General features: G+C 44.0%; 1 protein-coding gene across 3 annotated transcripts in view; it reads right to left on the bottom strand.

Moving 5' to 3' along the window:
- Nucleotides 1-21,671, bottom strand: part of RFC1 (replication factor C subunit 1) — a 136,470-nt gene that overhangs the window by 4,357 nt on the left and 110,442 nt on the right. For all 3 annotated transcript variants that reach the window (XM_078775848.1, XM_078775849.1, XM_078775850.1), the window contains 4 exons: nucleotides 18,026-18,143; nucleotides 17,728-17,873; nucleotides 13,782-13,995; nucleotides 12,664-12,852 (listed from right to left, as the gene is read on the bottom strand). In XM_078775848.1, the coding sequence (XP_078631974.1) occupies nucleotides 12,664-12,852; nucleotides 13,782-13,995; nucleotides 17,728-17,873; nucleotides 18,026-18,143 (667 nt within the window). The remainder of the gene's footprint in view (nucleotides 1-12,663; nucleotides 12,853-13,781; nucleotides 13,996-17,727; nucleotides 17,874-18,025; nucleotides 18,144-21,671) is intronic.

The following is a 21,671-nucleotide window of genomic DNA, read 5'->3' on the forward strand; positions in this document are numbered from 1 at the left end:
AACCAAGGCTTATGGAAGAATTTTATCGTTACTTGAAGGGGATTACATCACACAAAAAAAAAATGCCAAAAACTAACCTGCACCCCAAGTAGTTAAAACACCAGTGAACAAGTTTGATGTCATACTAAAATACGCAATTTGGTGTCTGCTTGTCTCTGCATGACTGTGACTGGTGCATTCAGTTGTTACTTATACAATCTCAACCAAACTTACCAGGTGGGACTGAGGGCCATAAGACAAAGGATGTAGCTACTAGGTTTGCCTCCTCCGACCACCTAACCTGAGGGTACTAAGGTGGGCCAATGCAAATATTATTTATAATATATATATATATATATATATATATATAGTCACGTGAAAAAGTAAGTACACCCCATGTAAAGTTTTGACTTTTTCAACATATTTCAACATACAGCTATTTGATCTTCATTTCAACAATATTGATAAATAAAGGTGATATAATATAACAAATATCATGAAACATTTACATTTTGTAGTCCATTGTATAATTTAAATAAACATAAATGCAAATTTCGCATGTGGAAAAAGTAAGTAGACCCCTACATTTATCACTACTTCAAATACCTAAAATTAGAATCAGGTGTACCAGCTCAGGTGCAAATGTTTAGAAGATCGTTAGAGAGGATCTTGGAGGAACCTGTCTTATTTAAACCTCAGATATTTCGTTTGGTTTGCTCTTTGTTGTTGAAGTGTGTGGCATCACCATGCCGAGATCAAAAGAACTCTCTGAGGCCTTCAGAAAGAAGGTTATAGATGCCGACGAGTCTGGGAAGGGATTTAAAAAGATCTCCAAACAATTTGAAATCAATCATTCGACTGTCTGAAAGATAATCTACAAGTGACGGAAATATTATGGTTTGTTAGCTCTTTCACGAGCCTCGATCTTGTATACAAAAAAAAGAAAAAAAAGTGGAGAAGATTCCAAACAACTGCCAACTTGTTCAGGCCAGGCCGCCCCAGCAAGTTCAGCCCGAGAGCAGACCAAAAGATGCTGAAAGAAGTCTCTAAGAACCCCCAGAATGTCATCACGGGACCTACAGGTAGCTCTTGCCACTGTTGATGTCAAAGTGCACGAGTCTACCATTAGAAAGAGGCTGCACAAATTTGATCAACATGGGAGGTGTGCCAGGAGGAAACCTTTGCTGTCCAGAAAGAACATCAGGGCAAGACTAAAGTTTGCCAATGAATACCTCGGCAAAGACCAGCACTTCTGGAACAAAGTGCTCTGGACAGATGAGTCAAAGGTAGAGCTATTTGGCCACAGTACCAGAAGACATGTTTGGTGAAAACCAAAGACAGCATTTGACCACAAGAACCTGATACCAACTGTAAAGCATGGTGGTGGAAATATTATGGTTTGGGGCAGCTTTGCTGCATCAGGGCCTGGGCAGCTCACCATCATAGAATCCACTATAAATTCTTCATTGTACCAGAGGGTGCTTGAGGATAATGTGAGGCCATCTGTCGGAGAGTTGAAGCTCAACCGAAGGTGGACCTTGCAACATGACAATGACCCTAAACATAACAGTAAATCCACCAAGGAATGGCTGAAAAGAAAGAAATGGAGGGTTCTGGAATGGCCAAGTCAAAGCCCGGATCTAAATCCCATCGAGATGTTGTGGGGGGATTTGAAACGAGCTGTGCATGCAAGAAACCCCTCAAACATCGCACAGCTGAAGTAATTCTGCATGGAGGAGTGGGCAAAAATTTCTCCCAGTCGATGTCAGAGACTGGTAGACAGTTATAAGAAACGCCTACTTGAGGTTGTTTCTGCCAAAGGGGGCAATACCACCTATAAGAGCCAAGGGTGTACTTACTTTTTCCACATGCGAAATTTGCATTTATGTTTATTTAAATTATACAATGGACTACAAAATGTAAATGTTTCATGATATTTGTTATATTATATCACCTTTATCTGTCAATATTGTTGAAATGAAGATGACATAGCTGTATGTTGAAATATATTGAAAAAGTCAAAACTTTACATGGGGTGTACTTACTTTTTCACGTGACTGTATATGTATATATATATATATATCTTCTTCTATATAATAAAAGGCAATGTCTGTTTGTGGTGTCGTTAGGTATACAAATCCGTATGCGCCTACTTTGAGGTCTTAATGGTGCACAACTAGGGGTAGTTTTATATGGGGAATCCAATGGCAGTCTTTAAAATTACTGAAATCGCACCTCCCGAGCTCGAACTCAAAAAAAAAAACCCAAAAAGGCGGGACCACGAAATATTTGACCTTTCTAGAAGGGTCAAATTTTTTTACCCTTTTTCTATTGGACAATTTAAATAGTCTCCGCCTTCCTAAGGTCTCCGCCCCTCCTAATAATCCTATATGGTGGCGTACTTCAACATTCATTTTAATAGCAAACGTTTTCGCCACGTTTCTTCATTATTATTATTATTCCTATTTCTCCGATTTATTCCTATTTTTTTATTCCGATTTATTCCTACTTTCGAAAATCTCCGATTTATTCCTTTTTTTTTTTCTGATTTATTCCTACCTTCGAAAATCTCCGATTTATTCCTATTTTTTTATTCCGATTTATTCCTACCTTCGAAAATCTCCGATTTATTCCTATGTTATAGGTAAAGTGAACGTTTTCCATAAAAAACGAGCGTTTTCCCCACCTCTTCCCATTATCAAACGAAAAGCGACAGTTTTCCCAACTACGACGCCACCCAAAAAGCGGCCAAATTTCGGAAAGTCGCCTGCAGCTCTCCATATGCAGACACGAAGAGAAGCACGGACAGATGCGGAACATCAGCAGGAACTTCAAACCCTGGCACGCAGGCGATCAGCTCTTATAGACCAAGAGACACTCGAGGAAAGACAATCACGACTCCAAGAAAACACTGCCAGACGAAGAGCTGAAAGGCAGCAGGAAGCACTAGAACAGAGGCAGTCTCGCCTCCAAGAACAGGTCTTCCGACAGTCAACTCGACTGCAGGAGGAAACTCCAGATGAACGTCAGAGAAGGCGTCAAAGAGATAGGACAAGTCATGCTGAGGTAAGATCTCGACCATTCACTACGCAACAGTGGTACCAAGGTGCTTTCAACTATGATCCAAGCCTTGATTATGCATCACACGAATTAGTGACCATTGGTTCCATGTCTAAGATTTGTGACAAGTGTAGCGCCAAAAAGTGTGATAAAGAAACACCAGGCATGTGTTGAACTAATGGCAAAGTTCAGCTGACTATGCTTCCTGAACCACCTGAGCTACTTAAGGATCTTCTTCTTGGCACCACTCCAGAGTCCAAACATTTCCTTCGGAATATTCGGAAATACAATTGTGCCTTTCAAATGACGTCATTCGGCACCAATGTTATCACAGAGGGAGGATTCATGCCAACATTCAAAGTTCAGGGACAGATTTACCACAGGTTAGGATCCCTCCAGCCTCTACCAAATGAACAGCCTCGGTATTTGCAGATATACTTTGTTGGAGATCTTCAACAGGCCCAGAGTAGATACAACAGCAACCAGGGTACAAGATTTGATTTAATTTTGAAGCTGCAAGAAATGCTTCATTCAAGTAACAGCTATGTGGAAAGTTTTAAATATGCCCTTGAGAATGCTCCGACCCTGGAATTTCAGATCATCATTGATGCTGACAAAAGACCATCCGGTGAGCATGCACGCCGATTCAATGCTCCAGAACGTAATGAGGTGGCTGTCATTATGACTGGCCAAGAATATGGCAGAAGAGACATTGTCCTCAAACGTGGTGACAACAACCTTAACTTCATCAGTGAAACCCATAGGTCTTACGATGCCCTCCAGTATCCTTTGCTCTTCGTGAATGGAGAAGATGGCTACCACTTTAATATTCCACAGGCTGGTACAAACTCAACAAAAACTGTCTCTAGCATGGACTTCTATGCTCATCACTTTATGGTTCGTGGCAATTCCTTTAACCAACTTCATCGAGGTCAGAACCTTTTAAATTTCCATGTTCAAAAGAATTTCCATGTTTTAAACGTTTCCCAGTGTGTACCCTGGATTAGAATAGGTACACCGTATTCCTGCGTGTCGTAAGAGACGACTAAGAGGGTTGGCGTCAGGAAGGGCATCCGGCCATAAAAACATTGCCTCAAAAAGAGAACCATGACAATTACAACTACATATGGGCAGGGTACAGCCCGAAGTGGAGATCGGTTTCTGAGGTTTGGGACATGGAATGTAGGGACAATGACAGGGAGATCAGGAGAAGTGGTGGAAGTATTGGTCAGAAGAAGAGTGGACATATGTTGTGTGCAAGAGACGAGATGGAAGGGAAGTGGTGTGAGAATGGTGAAGGGTAGGCAGGGACAGAAATACAAGTTTGTGTCGCAAGGGTGCCTGGAGGGCGTGAATTGTGTTGGTGTCCTGTTTTCTGAGGAGTTTGTAGACAGTGTGGCGAGTGTGACGAGAGCGAGTGATAGGTTGATGATGGTGAAAATGATGATTGGAAAGCTCTTGGTGAACGACATCTCGGGATATGCTCCGCAGGTTGGTCGGAGCGATGAAGAGAAGGACAAGTTCTGGTGTGCGATAGAGAAGCTGATGGAAAACGTGAAAGATGAGGAAGTTGTTGTGGTAGGAGGAGACCTCAATGGACATGTGGGCAGGAGTATGGATGGTTTTGAGGGAGTTCATGGGGGTTACGGATATGGTGTGAGAAATGGAGAAGGTGAAAGGATTTTGGAGTTTGCTGATGGAGCTGATTTGTTGATTTGTAATACTCAGTTCCAGAAAGAGGATAATAAGCTTGTTACATACACGTCAGGTGGGTCGACGACAACCGTTGACTACCTGATGGTGCGTAGGCGAGATAGGGGGCACCTCTGGGACACAAAGGTGATCCCGGGGGAGGAGGCTGTTTCACAGCACCACTTGGTTGTCTGCGACATAAGGGTGAAATGTGCGAGGAGAGCTCGGCGGGTGAAGTACCAACCGAGAATGAAGGTGTGGAGGTTGAAAGAGGTGACAGTAAGGGAGGCATTAAAAGAGAGGCTGAGTAGGGTAGAGGATGATGTGGTTAAGCTTGAAAGTGGTTGGATGTCAATGAAAGCTAGTCTGTTGGGAGCCGTTGGTGAGGTATGTGGATGGACAAAAGGACCACCGAGGCACTCGGAAACATGGTGGTGGGATGATGAAGTTGGAAAGAGGTTTGTCGAGAAGAGGAAGAAGTTCAACGAGTGGCAGAATGCGAAGGGTACGGGAGCAGAAACAGCAGAGCATGAAAGTTATAAGGCAGCCAAGAAGGCTGCAAAGAAAGAGGTAGCAAAGGTGCAGGAGGCATGTAGGAAAATGTTCGGAGAACGCTTGGATTCGGAAGAGGGTCAGAGAGCAGTATTCAGGATTGCAAAGCAGATAGCGAAAGAGAGGTGTGTTGTGATGGGGGTGAGTTGCTTGAAGGATGAAGTGGGACAAATCGTTGTGGACCCAGATGGAATTAAAAGAAGATGAGAAAGATATATGGAAATGCTGTTGAATACAGAGAATGAATGGGATGGCAACATAGAGAGTAACCCAGTTTTAGGACCGGCAGAGAAGATAACTGAGAAGGAAGTTGAGGAAGCGATAAAATAAATGAAGAGTAGAAAAGCGGGAGGGCCGACGGGAGTTGTGGGAGATATGTTGAAGGCAGCAGGAAGTTGGGGTGTGAAGAGAATGACAGAGATCTGTAATCTGGCGGTGAAATAAGGCTGCATTCCAGTGGATTGGGAACTGAGTACCCTCGTCCCTCTATACAAGGGGAAGGGTGACCCTCTAGAGTGTGGCTCGTACCGAGCGATAAAGTTATTGGAGCATGGAATGAAGGTATTGGAAAGGGTGTTGGAGAGGAGGATAAGGAAGAAAGTGAAGATCGACGAAATGCAGTTTGGATTTATGCCAGGAAGAGGAACGACAGATGCACTTTTTATTGTGAGGCAGTTGCAGGAGGAGTACATGGAGAAGAGGAAGAAGTTGTTTCTTGGGTTTGTTGATCTGGAGAAAGCATTCGATAGGGTTCCACGCAAAGTATTGACATGGGCAATGAGGAAGTTAGGAGTGGAGGAATGGTTGATCAGAGTAGTGATGGCAATGTACAAAAGAGCGCGCACAGCTGTAAGGACGAAGGACGGGAACAGTGGTGAGTTTGAGGTGAAGGTGGGAGTGCATCAGGGGTCGGTACTAAGTCCACTACTATTTGTAGCTGTGATGGAGGTGCTGGCTCAGAACGTAAAGGAGGGTTTACCGTGGGAGTTGTTGTATGCAGGTGATCTGGTGTTCATTGCGGAAAGTATGGATGGACTGAAGAAAAGAGGAACAAGTGGAAGAAATGTATGGAGACAAAAGGTCTGAAGGTGAATATCGGAAAGACGAAGGTGACGGCAAGTGGTAAAGCATGTGGTGAGGTGGAAAGAACTGGGAAGTGGCCCTGTGCTGTGTGCAGGAAGGGTGTCGGAGTGAACTCCATTCAATGTACAATGTGCGCTGAGTGGGTTCATCAAAAATGTAGTGGTCTGAGAGGGTCATTAACCAGTGTGGCAGCTACATTCAAATGTAAGGTGTGCACAGAGGGAGCTGCAGATGGAGGAAATGTTGAGTTGGATCTTGGAGACGGCGTGAAGCTGGAAGGTGTGAAAACATTTTGCTACCTCGGAGACATGCTGAATGGAGAAGGTGGATCAGACTCGGCAACGGTTGCTCGAGTGAGATGTGCATGGAAGAAGTTTCGGGAACTGAGTGGCGTGCTGATGAGGAGGGGAGTGTCGTTGAAGCTGAAGGGAAAGGTGTATGCTGCATGTGTGAGAAGTGTTATGATTTATGGGAGCGAGACATGGGTAATGAACGTAGAGCAGCAACGAAGGTTGGAAAGGGTGGAAATGCGAATGGTTCGATGGATGTGCGGAGTATCGTTGAGAGAGAGGAAGACAAATGATGAATTGCGAAAAATGATGGGAATGGAGCCTGTGATTGATGTTGTGAAGAGGAACAGGTTGAGATGGTTTGGTCATGTGTTGAGGAAGGATGAAAGTGACTGGTTGAGAAGAGTGATGGAAATGAATGTAGAAGGAAGTAGAGGACGGGGAAGACCGAGAAAGACTTGGCCAAAGATGGTGGAAGAAGAAATGCGGGCAAGGGGGTTAACAAGGAGAGATGCAGAAAATAGGGCAAGATGGAGAAGATTGTCATGGGGACCACAAGGCTAACCCCCGCTCTCGCAGGGAAAATGGCCTTAAAATGCATGTTGTTGTTGTTGTTATCGAAGTCAGAACCTCTTCCATCAATTCGATGTGGACATGTATGCAAAGATTGAAGCAGAGAGGTTGCGTTACATCAGGATCCAATAAAAAGAATTAAGATCTGACTCCGACATACACTTGCGAGACGAAATTAACAATGATGTGGCTGGAGGAGGGCTTGGCCAACTCTGTATCCTGCCATCAAGCTTTACAGGCAGCCCCAGATACATGCATGAAAGAACTCAAGATGCAATGGCATATGTCCGCATTTATGGGCGACCTGATCTCTATCACATTTACTTGCAATCCAACATGGAAAGAAATCCAGGATAAACTACTTCCCGGACAAACACATTTTCACAGACATGACCTCACTGCCAGAGTATTCCGTCTCAAAGTGGTGAAATTAATGGACCTTAGCACCAAATCACATATTTTTTGGATCAGTAAGTTGCCACATGTACACCATCGAATGGCAAAAAAGAGGATTGCCTCATGCACACATTCTAATCTGGCTTTCCTCGAAAATTCGTGCCAACCAGATTGACTCCATCATATCAGCTTGGCCTTTTTTCGGGCACTGTGGTTGTTGTTGTTTTTGTTGGTCCCCTTTTTGAAGCAATGTTTTACGGCCGGATGCCCTTCCTGCCGCCAACCCTGTTTGTCGCCTTTTATGACACACAGGGAAAAATGGCCTCTAAAGGTGTTTTTTTTTTAAATATCAGCTGAATTTCCAGATCCAACGAATGACAAAGATCTGTTTGAAATTGTCAAAGCACAGATGGTTCATGGTCCTTGTGTTTCACTTAACTACAACTCGCCATGTATAAAACCCACTTTAGAGGCCATTTTTCCCCGCAAAGTGGGTTGGCCTTTTTCGGGGACCGTGGTTGTTGTTGTTTTTCGGTCCCCTTTTTGAAGCAATGTTTTACGGCCGGATGCCCTTCCTGCCGCCAACCCTTTTTGTCGCCTTTTACGATAAACAGGGAATTACCAGTGAACTGGTACTCAATTAGCCGACCTCGGAAGGATGACAGGCTGAGTCAACCCCCCTGGCGTTAATTCAGCGATCGACCGGGATTCGAACCCAGGATCCTAGGATCCTAAGCTGGCACCCTAGCCGCTAGCCCAACACCAGGGTTCACAACTCGCCATGTATGAAAGACAGAAAGTGCACCAAACGTTTTCCAAGGCAATTCCTGAAAGAGACACAAACAGGAGAAGATGGCTACCCCTCTTATCGACGAAGAAGGCCTGATTTCAGACATTTCAGACAAAGATTGGACAACATGAAATAGATAACAGATGGATTGTCCCCTACTGCCCACTGCTCACTAAAATCTTCCATGCACACATTTACGTTGAGTTCTGCAATTCGGTCAAGTCAATCAAGTATATTTGTAAATATGTGAACAAGGGCAAACATTAACAGTGGCAGGATTGCATCTGGAAGAGTCTTGCTTTTCTCATGGTCAGCTATATGTAGGCTGTTCCAGAGTTGGAAGTCCCTGCAATCTTTTTGTTTACACTCCAACTGCAACGACTCACAACATCGTCTATACTGAAGTGCTGAAGTGAAATTGCCCGTCATAAGTGGGGCTAAATTATCCAAAATGTCCTATAGATATATACGTCAATTGCGAAATAAGCTGACTAATAAGCAGATGCGGACCATCAGTGGTGGTGCTATTAGAGTGTGGCTGGACTGCGAGTCTGGCAAGCTCTTAGTTCTAAAAAAAAGGCCACAACACTCAATGACGGTATCGTGTCAAGACGGATGCACCTCGCCATAAAGGTGACATGTCTAGAGGAGTAAACCTGGAATAAAAAATCAGAGTGGCTGTTGGGAACCCACTCATAACCCAAATTCCCATGAAACCTCCTGAGCAAAGCCGGGTACTTCTGCTAGTATATATATATATATATATATATATATATATATATATATATATATATATATATATATATATATATATATATTTACAGTGGATTCAGAAAGTATTCAGACCCCTTCACTTTTTTCACATTTTGTTATGTTGCAGCCTTATGCTGAAATCGTTTAAATTCATTTTTGCAACACTCCACCGATCTGGGCTTTATGGCAGAGTGTCCAGACGGAAGCCTCTCCTCAGTGAAAGACACATGAAAGTCCGCTTGGAGTTTGCAAAAAAGCACCTAAAGGACTCTCAGACTGTGAGAAACAAGATTCTGTGGTCTGATGAAACCAAGATTGAACTGTTTGGCTTCCCTCTGGCCACTCTGCCATAAAGCCCAGATCGGTGGGGTGTTGCAGTGATGGCTGTCCTTCTGGAAGTTTCTCCCATCTTCACACAGGATCTCTGGAGCTCAGCCAGTGACCATCGGGTTCTTGGTCACCTCTCTTACCAAGGCCCTTCTCCCCCCGATTGCTCAGTTGGCCGGGCGGCCTGGTCTAGGAAGAGTCGTGGTTGTTCCAAACTTCTTCCATTTAAGAATTATGGAGGCCATTGTGCTCTTGGGAACCTTCAATGCAGCAGAAATTTTTTGTAGGCTTCCCCAGATCTGTGCCTCGACACAATCCTGTCTCTGAGCTCTGCAGGCAGTTCCTTCGACCTCATGGCTTGGTTTTTGCTCTGTTATGCATTGTCAGCTGTGAGACATTATATAGACAGGTGTGTGCCTTTCCAAATCATGTCCAATCAAGGTGTAGAAACATCTCAAAGATGATCAAGAGAAATGGGAGGCACCTGAGCTAAATTTCAAGTGTCATAGCAAAGGGTATGAATACTTATGTAAATGTGCTATTTCAGTTTTTTCTTTTTAATAAATTTGCAAAACTTTCTAAAATCCTGTTTTCTCTTTGTCATTATGGGGTATTGAGTGTAGATTAATGAGGGAAAAAAAGAATTTAAACGACTTCAGCATAAGGCTGCAACATAACAAAATGTGAAAAAAGTGAAGGGGTCTGAATACTTTCTGAATGCACTGTATGTGTCCCTGTTAAAGTCTGCCCTACTCGCCTAGGGCTTGGATAGTCGGTATGCTGCTTCTGTCTCTGCTTTGACCTCCACGTGCTTCCTTTTTCCTTCTTTTCTCACAAGTATTGTCATTTCTGATCCATCAGCTCGATCCTGTTCCCCTCCTCACTCCAAAAAATACAAACAAAAAAAGGTCTTCTTCACCCTAGAGTCCCCAGTATGTACAGAGTTGCAACAGCATGCGTCCGGAAAATTCTGGTCAAGTGGGCCGTGTTTGCCACTGCATTTCAATTCACTGTGAATCGGTCGGTTCTATTCTTTGAGAAAATAATGAATGTGACATGATTGCATGGTGTTTCGGTGGCAAAATATGATAAATAAATCAACGTGGGAGAAAGACCTTCTTATTGATTTCCAAATACAATTTAAATGCAGTATCTCAATTTCATTGTTATTCTTTTTCTCGCTATAATTATTTATTTTCTTCACCGTTCCTCGCGTTCACTATGTATCTTTTTCTATCTGCATTTCCATCAATTTTGACTTTCATCGCTTCACCTTTTTATCTAATTGTTGCATTTCTTTGCCCATTTTCATTTTCTTTTTCCCTCCATACCTCGAAATTTACTTTGTGCGGATAGATTATGTTGCATTAACAGAATAATGACCTAAATAAATCATCTAACCATCATTCTGGAATCGGGGAAAGTTTGATAAAGTGCAAGAGCCACAGTGTTAATCATATGTACTCTGGGCAGGCTAAACAGACACGCCGCTCTGCATGCCGCACCGCATTAGGCAAGGATGGACAGACATACTGTCATGCCGGTGCTACACAGGCAGGGTGATGGGCGTTAAGCCAGCTGTACGTGCCATCCCTCGGATAATTAGTGTGCGTGCCATCCCTCGGATGGGCGTTAAGCCAGCTGTCCCGTCTACTATCATTAGTTGGTGTATGCTGAAGATCCCACTGTATCCTTCACCAAGAGTCGGCGAGTTATCCCCAGCATCCTGAACAAATTACAAATCCCTGTCCTGACTAATTGCTGGGAAGGCAATAGCAAACCACCTCGTAGCACCTTTACCAATAGGCCAAAGATCTGCCTTCAAGTAGAGCACTCAATCAATCAATCTTCCACAACAAGTATCAAAACATCTGGCCTACCTCAAGTTTGAACTTTCAAACTTGTCTTCTTTCTCCAGAATCTCGTGGCACCTTGTTCAGTCTATCTCTGGAGTATGCTCCCCCTCCATCCCTTCCTCACTTCAAATGGCACCACAGCAAACTCTGGTTGTTAGAAGGCTGAATGTCTCAATTCTGTGTTTGCTTCCAAATCTTGTGCCCCAAACCCCGCACCCTGGACACACACCCTACCATGTCAAACGCAACTGTTCCTTGACTCTTCTTTGTCTTTCTTGACTTGTCTTTTTCACCTGAGAAGGTGGAAAGGTTTCATGCATTCTTCGACTCTGATTCTGAAAATGGACCAGGCGGCATTAGCTCACTTGACCTAAAAACCTGCTCTGCTGCTCTTACACGTCCTCTTTCTGCTCTGTTCACCGTACCATCTGCCCTGGGTCACATTCCAAATGTTTGGAAGTCAGCCAACATCACCACATTACACAAACAACATACAAAAACCGATCCACTAAACTAAAGACTTATAAACCCACTTCCAATCAACAGCAAGGCCACAGAATCCATGATTACAAGTCCTTCCTCTTCTCTAACGGCCTGTTTTCTGACCATCAGTTCGGATTCAGACCAGGTCACTCCACCTTGGACATGCTGCATCTGCTCTCCTAACATTGGATGGAGGACATCAATGTCAGTCAGCACTGCAGCGAATGTGCACTGGGTACATTTATCTTGGCCAAAATTCCATCTTGATGTCCTCAGACTACACTTTCACTAGTTTTTGTTGTTCTGCCAATTTTTTTGTCCTTCAGTAAGAAGGGCTATGCAGTAGATATATCTTCTATTGGAGACTAGGGTATATCCGTGTTCTTGCTCATTAATGAGGTTACTCCGTGTGGCCAGAGCCAGACAAAATAGGAGCGGGAAAATGCTGTCACCCTGGAATATACCGTTTCATATTTGGAAACGGCATTACACTTTTAAACACACCTGGTATTTAGATATTCCATCAATGTGCTGACCAATTGCCTCAATTTCAGGGTCTTTCAGGGAGTGGGCACGGGGTAGACTCTGTGATGTGGCATGATCAGTGTGTATTGTAAAAACAAATGGCAGTTTCTAACTTTGGAATGAAAGAGGTGGGCCCTTTGTGCCACCAAACCAAGCTGCAGTCCGCCATCTTGGATGTGACCAGGCCTTTTCATAAACCATAAATATATATATTTTGACACTTCCATTATTGAATAACCATGCCATTTTTTACCATAAATAAATGGCTCTTGATACTTAGAAGTCTCATGGAATAACAGCTTACCTTCACCATGCCATCAGTTTCCACGCCACATTCATCCTCGGTGTTGTCGCCCGACATCCTTTCCTCTCCGACCAACTCCTCGCCATCTATTGGCCCAGAACCTTTCCGACTCTTTTTAGCAACCACTGAGAGAGCATATGGTGCAAGGTGTGGCTCTTTATTATATGCTCTGGTCAAGGCTGCTTTTACCTGTTTAGCGGGAAGGTTGTGAACAATAAAAACCCATACCTGTTAAGCCTTACCTAACGCCATGCATCAATGATCACAAACGATAAATTGAACCCAACAATAAACTGAATGAGTATTAAACAAAGTAATGTATTACATCACATATGCCTTTGCAACGGAACCTTGTTCCGGTAAACACGGCTTTGGGTTAAAAAGGAACTGAGTTTAATTGGAATGATTACAGTGTGTGACTAGAGGGAGACTTCATTCTAGCTCCTCCATGAGCCTCAACATTGCATACCAATAAATAAATAAAAACCCATTTGGATGTTGTGGCCTTTAAACTGGACCAAGCAAAACGTGCCCAATTTTCATCTATCTTCGTGAGATCTACCGTACTCTTTACCGAGCGTTGCTGCTGCTGAAGCAGTTTATAGGCAAGGGTTACATTTGGGTAGTTTGCCATTGCCTTCCCTCCCAGCAGTAGTTAGGACAAAGATTTGGAATTTGTTGATGGTGCCGTGTTGATGGTGTTGAATTTGGAATAGCTCACCTACTCTTCGTGAAGGACACCGTGAGATCCTTAGCTTCCACCTACTAATGCTGGCACATGGAACACGCAGTATAACGCCCATCTGAGGGACGATGCACACATTGCTGCATTGCCATGCATGCGAAACACCGGTATGACAGTTTATAGCTGGGTCAGGATTCGAACCCACGCTAGACAGTACAGGGAGAGTATGCCTGCTATCTATCTCGGCCATCATGCCAGCCTTTCATCTATCCTACCAGAAAATTATAAGTTTCATTATCCTGCAATACACTACCCATTGTGGTTCTTAAAACACTTTGCGTTAACGTAAACTACCCACTACCCACACTACCTACCCACTACCCACACATAACGTTATGTTATTTCCTGTTATTGTATACCTGCCCATTTTCACCTTCGATTCAAGCTGTGCCATAGGATCAGGCCTTCCAGGAAACGTCGTTAGCTCCATTAGGTTGTCGACGTCCTCCTTTGTTAGGTGGTAGGACGCCATAATATTCAGTGTGTCCCGGACACCGTCGGCTCCCCGTGTGACTAATGGCGCAGCCACGGCGTGTCGCAAATAGCCGGCATAGTCCAACACAATGGCACGGCTGTTTGAGCGTGTGCTGCAGAGAAACCACCACAATGCATCCAACAACTTTATAAATCAAAAAGCTAATCAATACTTTTGCAAGGGGGGAAGTTTGCAATTTCACCAGGATGTCCACCATCGTGTGCTGGAAAAACTCTGTGAATGACACATTTAAGCACTAACTGTTGATGTTATGTTCAACACTGAGTACAGTGTTGGTGATTGGTGGGGACACTAAAATGGCATCCAAAAGGTTGTTGGTTAAGATGGGGACTCATGCTACAGATCTTCATTACAAGCTGTTCTAAGCTCAAGGGAGCACGGAGAGAAATGTCAGCAGAGACATTTGTACAAAGCATTGTCAAGATCATTTACATGAGGGAAACAGAAAAAGGCTACCGACAAAGGGACAGTGGTGTCTCTGACAAAACAATGTTGCAATCATGAAACTTAATTTATTAAACTTGTCAAAATGCAGAAACATCAAGAAGATGATAAATTATTCAAAAAAAATTTGGAATGAAAATGTTTGATAGACAGAATGAAGACAGCGTGGATTAGTTAGCCTGATTACCATCACAGTCTCCCTAGGTCGATGGATTAAATCAGGGCAGCGAACCATCAACACCTGTACAGAGCAAATAATCTTCCAACAAATGCTCTTCCGTGGAGAGTGGGCAAAAATGAATTTGATTTTACAGTATTAATGCGTGAAATTGAAATATTTGGTGTGACCACCTTTTTCATGCAAAACAGCAGATATCCGTTTTGGAATGCTTTCCTGCAATTTCTGGAGAAATTATATTGGGAGGTTGTTCAATGCATTCTGCAATGCTTCCCATAATTCATCTTTTTATTTTGGTTGTTTTTCATTTTTCTTCTGGTCAAAATAATTTCAGACAGCTTGTATGATAAAGTGAGGACATTGACTGATGTGAGGGGCCATTCTTTCCCACCGATTATCATCCCAACTCTGATGTCCTTGGGCACATTTCAGTCTCTTGGCTTTGTTATATTTGCACAGAAATAGCTTTTTGGCAGCAACTCACCCATGGAGACCACTTTTGATAAGACCTTCTGACAGTAGATACGAGTCTACTTGAATCCCCGATGTCTGTGCCAGTTCTTGTGTGAGTTCAGTACTTGATTTTCTTTTCTATTTGTTAAGGAATTTGTCCTTGCATGCTCTCTGGAACTTTCTTTCCCATCTATAATCACTCTGCTTCTTGGGATGGGAAGTCCCACAATCGGACCCCGTAACCGTTACATTACTGGTGAAGACACCAGCCAAGCTCACTGATGTGCAGGCCGAACACGAGGCCACACTGTCCCCCTCAATCCCCATGTCCCCCTCAATCTGTCCTCCTGCTGCATCAGGAACACACTCCTCTTGACTTTGCCACATTTGGTCTTTTGCAGGCAGGAAGCCAAATTGAAAGCCTTTTCTGACCGATTCCTCTGATTTATCTCAATCATTCCAGCCTGGTCTTATTTGGGCACACTTTACTCTTACGGGGAGGAGAGAAGAGGGGATGTGGTGTCATGCGTATTCATTGATATAATTACATATTTTAATATCTCCCGGCAAGTTGACTTGAAGAAAGGTTTCATTCCACTGTTAATATGATAAAAAAAATTTAAAAAACCACCTTTAGAGGCCATTTTTCCCCGCAAGCGGGGGTTGGCCTTTTTCTGGGACCGTGGTTGTTGTTGTTTTTTTTTGGTCCTCTTTTTGAAGCAATGTTTTACGGCCGGATGCCCTTCCTGCCGCCAACCCTTTTTGTCGCCTTTTTACGACAAACAGGGAATTACCAGTGAACTGGTACTCAATTTGCCGACCTCGAAAGGATGACAGGCTGAGTCAACCCCCCTGGCGTTAATTCAGCGATCGACCGGGATTCGAACCCAGGATCCTAGGATCCTAAACTGGCACCCTAGCCGCTAGCCCAACACTGTTAATATGATTAAAGTTTCGTAATTCACCATGGAACAATGGCCCACTAAATATTTGCAAGTGCCTTTTGCTAGAATACTTAATTTTCGCCCCTGTTGTACAAGGAACACCACCAAAAGCTCATTTGCATATTTGAAATAAATAATCTTGACTAAGAAACTGTGCAAGACCTAAATAAGAGAACTATGTGAGCCCGTGATTGTGTTTATATTGCCAGATTTCAAAAACCTTATCACTCCAATGATGGCGATCATACATTTGAGGTCAAAATTGATGTTCAAAATTGATGCCCAACTGGACCACATAAAATTTTTCGGTGCCCGACACCAAAATTAGGTGCCCCGGGCACCCGTGGAGGTCAAGCCCTGCTATACCTACATATAACATCCACTGCAAACATACACATGATAGTGTGTTACTTGTAAAATCGTAAATTTTAAGTACTGTACTACACACTTGTTTGTTAGTCAGTCGCCTACAGGTCGTAATTCTAGACCCATCTTCACAAAACCTAACTAACTTGTGGAGCTAGTCAAAAGCTAGAAATCTATTGTTTGAAGTCCAGGTCACATAAAATCGTCAATTTTCACCCTATCGACTTGAAATATGAACAGAATGTCCATATCGGGACACTGAATTGGTTCACGAAAAATCAGAATGATTGATTTGGCAGTGCTGACATGTCAAAGGTTTCCATGACAACAATTTCACTGTACCATAATCAAACGGGACTTCTGGTGATTTTATTATTGCCAATCCTCAATAATTTTCAATTTGTCAAAATGAAATTTACAGTTTATTTGTACATATGTGTAGTATATGTGAGTAAAATATGGTCAAAATTAGTCAAAGGTCAAGGCTATCCAAAACATGTAAAACACCTATTAGGCTCTATAATTATAATATGTACCAACCAAATTTGTTGTGCACAACGTTCCATCATGTAAAGCACTTGATACGTCAAATTTACAAAATTGCTGTTTCCATGGCAACTATTCCTTTTCTGGATTTCACAAGTATCATGCGGTGCACAGTGTCTTTCTTTTGTGATTTGTTGGGCCTTTCAAGTTTCCAAGCCCCTGAGTCAATTTCCCTGATATATGCTGTACATTCTGCATCATTTTCACACATGGAAGGCCAGTCAACGTCACAAAAAAAATTTCAATTGCACATAAAATTGATGTAAAAACATGAAATAATGGCAATTTAGGGGATCAAGCATCATACGTAGTCCCCTTTATTTAAAGGTCAATTATTTGTGAGGAATAGAACAACTTGGATTTAAATATTTATATTCCGTATGCAGAATCGAAATATACAAAGGGTCCAGTGTCTGTGGGACTGCACCAAGTGTAATGTGGGGAAGGGTAGAGAGAGGGAGGGGGCGGGGGTCGCACGCTCACGTATGCCCCTAAAAAACAAGGAAATTAGGTGGCCATTTGCCCCATCATTGCTGTGCTGCACTCCCAAATTATTTTTTCCTACTGCTGTAAGCACCGTTCTTGGTATTTTTATTTAAGTCTACATATACATAACCCATTCTTGATCAAGTGACTCAATTTGTCACACAATAGAAAAGTTTGCATCACTTTAACGACCCTTCACAGTGCTTTGTGAGCAACATCTGCATTATATCTAAAAAAGGGATAAACAAATAATGATCCTAATAATTTCTACAGAAATGATCTCAAAAGCATTGTTACATTAAATATAAAGTATTAAATCAAGGATGAACTTAATTTTGGCCACAAACAAATTCAAGGTTTTTGACAACTCAGACATGTTCACTGCTTGCATATGGGCTACCATTACCCTAAACAGGTGTGCATGGTGAGTTCCTGCAATAGGCGCTCTTGTCGTCCGGCCGCAGATCTCCGGCCAAGCCAGCTCGGAAAACTGGGAAACTGGGCCATATATCCACGCATCAGCTCTCCTGGGATGACGCTCGAAAAGAATGCCTGTCAACGATGAAAAACATCCAATCCATAAAGGACATTTCAAGTCCCGCTCATTGGCTAACTGGCACATTAAATCAGCCTTTGCACTACTTCAGTGACAAAAGAGATCAACCAGTTTTACCAGTTGACAGTTGGCAAGATAAAATTCCAACCTGTGTCGGAAGAAGTTTCCACAACTGTCGGCTTCGGATAAGCCTGTCCACGAGATCTCCATTTGCGATGCTCTCAGCTGCTTTGCTGAGCAATGTCAAGTGCTGTTTCATGTTACCCCTAAAGTGCAGACCAAAAATGTCATGGAGCAGTCAGAATTGATGATCAAACAACAACAATAAATACTACAGATAAGTGAACATGTTACTCCTCGTAGAGGTCAAAGTATATACTTCAATTTAAATGGCATGATTTTAAAGATCGTTAAAAAAAAGTCCTGGAGGTTTAGAGCTATTAATAATAATAATAATAATGCATTTATTTTATATAGCGCTTTTCAGGAAGCCCAAAGACGCTTTGACAGAGTGCAAAACATAATGCATAGCAAAACATAAAAACAATTGCAAAAAAAGAAGAATCAATAGGGAAATATTCAAAGCACAAAGGAGGGAGAAGGAGAGGAGATAGTCAGGGGTTAGATGCTGTGGGTTAAATGTTGAATGCAGTGTTGAACAGGTGGGTCTTGAGTGATGTTTTGAATGTGGTGAGTGAGGAGGAGTCTCTGATGGTGTGAGGTAGCGAGTTCCAGAGGGTGGGAGCAGCGATGGAGAAGGCCCTGTCCCCTCAGGATCTAAATTTGGTCCGGATGGGGGGGGGGGGGTCAGGAGGTTGGTACCAGCAGAGCGGAGGTTGCGGGTGGGAGTGTGTCTAGAGAGGAGGTCAGCCAGGTAGGATGGGGCCAGGTTATGGAGGGCTTTGTAGGTCAAGAGGAGGATTTTGTACTGGATTCTCTGGGAGATGGGGAGCCAGTGAAGCTTGTAAAGGACGGGGGTGATGTGGTCACGGGTCCGGGAATGGGTGAGTAGACGGGCAGCGGAGTTCTGAATGTATTGGAGTTTATTGGTGATTGTTGAGGGTGAACCATAAAGGAGGCTATTGCAGTAGTCCAGACGGGAAGTGATGAAGGCGTGGATGAGGTTTTCTGCAGCCACGGAGGAGAGGGATGGACGGAGACAGGCGATGTTTTTCAGGTGAAAGAAGGCTGTCTTTGTGATCTGTTTAGTGTATTTGTCGAAGGAGAGGGTTTGGTCAAAGATGATGCCAAGATTCCGGATGTGAGGGGAGGTGGATACTGGGAAACCGTCGATGTTGAGGGCAAAGTTATGGGTGGACTTGGTGAGCGTTTTTGGGCCAATGATGATTATTTCAGATTTATCACAGTTAAGTTTGAGGAAGTTGATTTGAAGCCAGGATTTTATTTCAGTGATGCAGTTTGTCAGGATAGAGTGGGTGGCGGTGGAGATGGACTTGGTGGAGATGAAAAGCTGGATGTCATCGGCGAAGCAGTGGAATTGGAGACCATGACGGCGGATTAAGTGACCGAGGGGGGACAGGTAAAGGATGAAGAGGAGGGGGCCAAGAACTGAACCTTGGGGGACACCTTGGGGGAGGGGAGCAGTGGGGGATTTGCAGTTATTGATGGAGATGAACTGACGTCTGTCAGAGAGGTATGATTTAATCCAAGAGAGGGCAGTGCCGGTAATGTTAAAGGTGGTTTCAAGTCGGGTGAGGAGGATGGTGTGATCGATGGTGTCAAAGGCGGCGCTGAGGTCGAGGAGGATGAGAATGTTGAGGTTGCCTGCGTCAGAGGAGAGGAGAAGGTCGTTGGTGATTTTGAGGAGAGCAGTTTCAGTACTGTGGTTGGAGCGGAATCCGGATTGGAATGTTTCATACAGGTTATTGGCAGAGAGGTGATGTTTGAGTTGAGTGGCTACAGCGCGTTCCAAAACCTTTGACAGAAAGGGTAGGTTGGAGATGGGTCTGAAGTTATTTAGGGTGTCAGGGTTTAGTCCAGGTTTTTTCAGAATGGGGGTAACAGCAGCAATTTTGAGGGATGGTGGGACGATGCCTGTAGACAGGGAGGAGTTTATTGTTGCAATGATAAGTGGAGAGAGAGCAGGAAGGGAGGCCTTGACAAAGCTGGAGGGGATGGGGTCAAGAGTGCAGGTGGCAGTTTTCATTCCGATGAGGAGTTCAGAGAGGTCAGTAGGGGAGACTGGGGAGAATTGAGACAGGGGATGGCAGGATAAGGGGGGGCAGGTGGTTTGAGGGGGAGCGGGTGCGGCGGTGGTCAAGCTGTTGTAGATGTTTTCAATTTTGCGCTGGAAGAATGAAAGGAAGGAGATGCAGTTGTCTATTGTGAATGACTGGGTGGTGGTGTTCAGGGGGCTGAGGAGTTTGTTTATTGTAGAGAAGAGTGCTTTTGGGTTTCCGGAGCCAGAGTGGATAATTTGAGAGTAGTAGGCGGAGCGGGCGCGGGAGAGGGCATCTTTATAGTGTTGTATGTGGTCCTTGTAGGCCTGGGAGTGAACTGTGAGACCTGTTTTATTGCGGAGTCTTTCAAGTTGGCGAGCACGAGTTTTCATCAGGCGGAGTTCAGGGGTAAACCAGGGAGCAGAATGGGTGAAAGAAACTGTTTTGGTTTTTATAGGTGCAAGTTGGTCAAGGCAGGAGGAGAGAGTGTGGTTGTAGTAGTCAGTGAGGTCAGAAGGGGTGTGGAGGTCAACGAAGGGAGAAGTGGACATTTTTTCAGAGAGGGTCGATGAGAATGAGGTAGGTGAAAGAGCGTTTAGCTTACGGAAGTTGATAGTGCGATAATGCCTTGGTGCTGGGGTGGGGATGTTGATGGTCAGAGTGATGGCTAGGTGGTCAGAGAGAGTGAGGTCGGAGCCAGAGAGATGGTGCAAAATTAGTCCAGTAGAGCAGACAAGGTCCAAAATGTGACCACGGTTATGGGTAGGAAAGTTGACATGTTGAGTGAGGTTAAAGCAGGTGAGTAAATCAGTGAAGTCAGTGGTTAGCGTGGAGTCAGTGGAGTCCATGTGGATATTGAAATCACCAAGGAGGAGGATTGAGGGGGAGAGGGAACATAGCTGGGTCAGAAAGTAGGAGAAGTCAGACAGGAATGATGGGTGTGGTTTGGGAGGGTGGTAGACAACAGCCATGACTGACTGTGTGTGACCAGAGAGTTTAAAAGCCAGGTGTTCAAATGATGGAGCAGATGAGATGGAGATGAGGTTGGTCTTGATGTCTTGTCGGTGAATAACGGCAATTCCACCACCTCGGCCCTCTGAGCGTGGTTTATTGATGTAAGAATATCCATTGGGTGTGGTGAGGTTGAGCGTGTAGTAGTCCAGTGGTTGTTGCCAGGTCTCAGTGAGACAGAGAAAGTCCAGTTTATTTTCCAGGATGTAGTCGTTCAGGATGAGGCATTTGTTGTTGAGGGACCGGGTATTGAACAGGGTGAGCTTGATGTTGTTTTGTACGGCGGGTATGAATCCAGGTGATTTGGCCAGGGTTCGCAGACAGGAGGTGCGATTTTGTGCGTTGTTGTGACCAGGTGTGTTGGGACGATGAGTGGGAGTGCGCTGAGCCGACCAGAGGATGGGGATGGAGTGACCTGATTGTAAATAAACAAACTTACGACCGGAGCCACGGTGAATGTACCTGGGTCGACGCAGGAGTCCATTCGATTTGATTGCAGAGATGCATGATGGGGTGGAGCGGGTTTTAAGCAGGAGAAGCCTTGCGGCGGAGTACCGCAGAGCCATGCCAGCAGGAGCGAAGGGACGAGCACGAGGCCAAGGG

This window comes from Myxine glutinosa, chromosome 4, assembly GCF_964187855.1.
Source record: "Myxine glutinosa chromosome 4, kmMyxGlut1.1, whole genome shotgun sequence".
In the NCBI taxonomy this organism is placed as follows: domain Eukaryota; kingdom Metazoa; phylum Chordata; class Myxini; order Myxiniformes; family Myxinidae; genus Myxine; species Myxine glutinosa.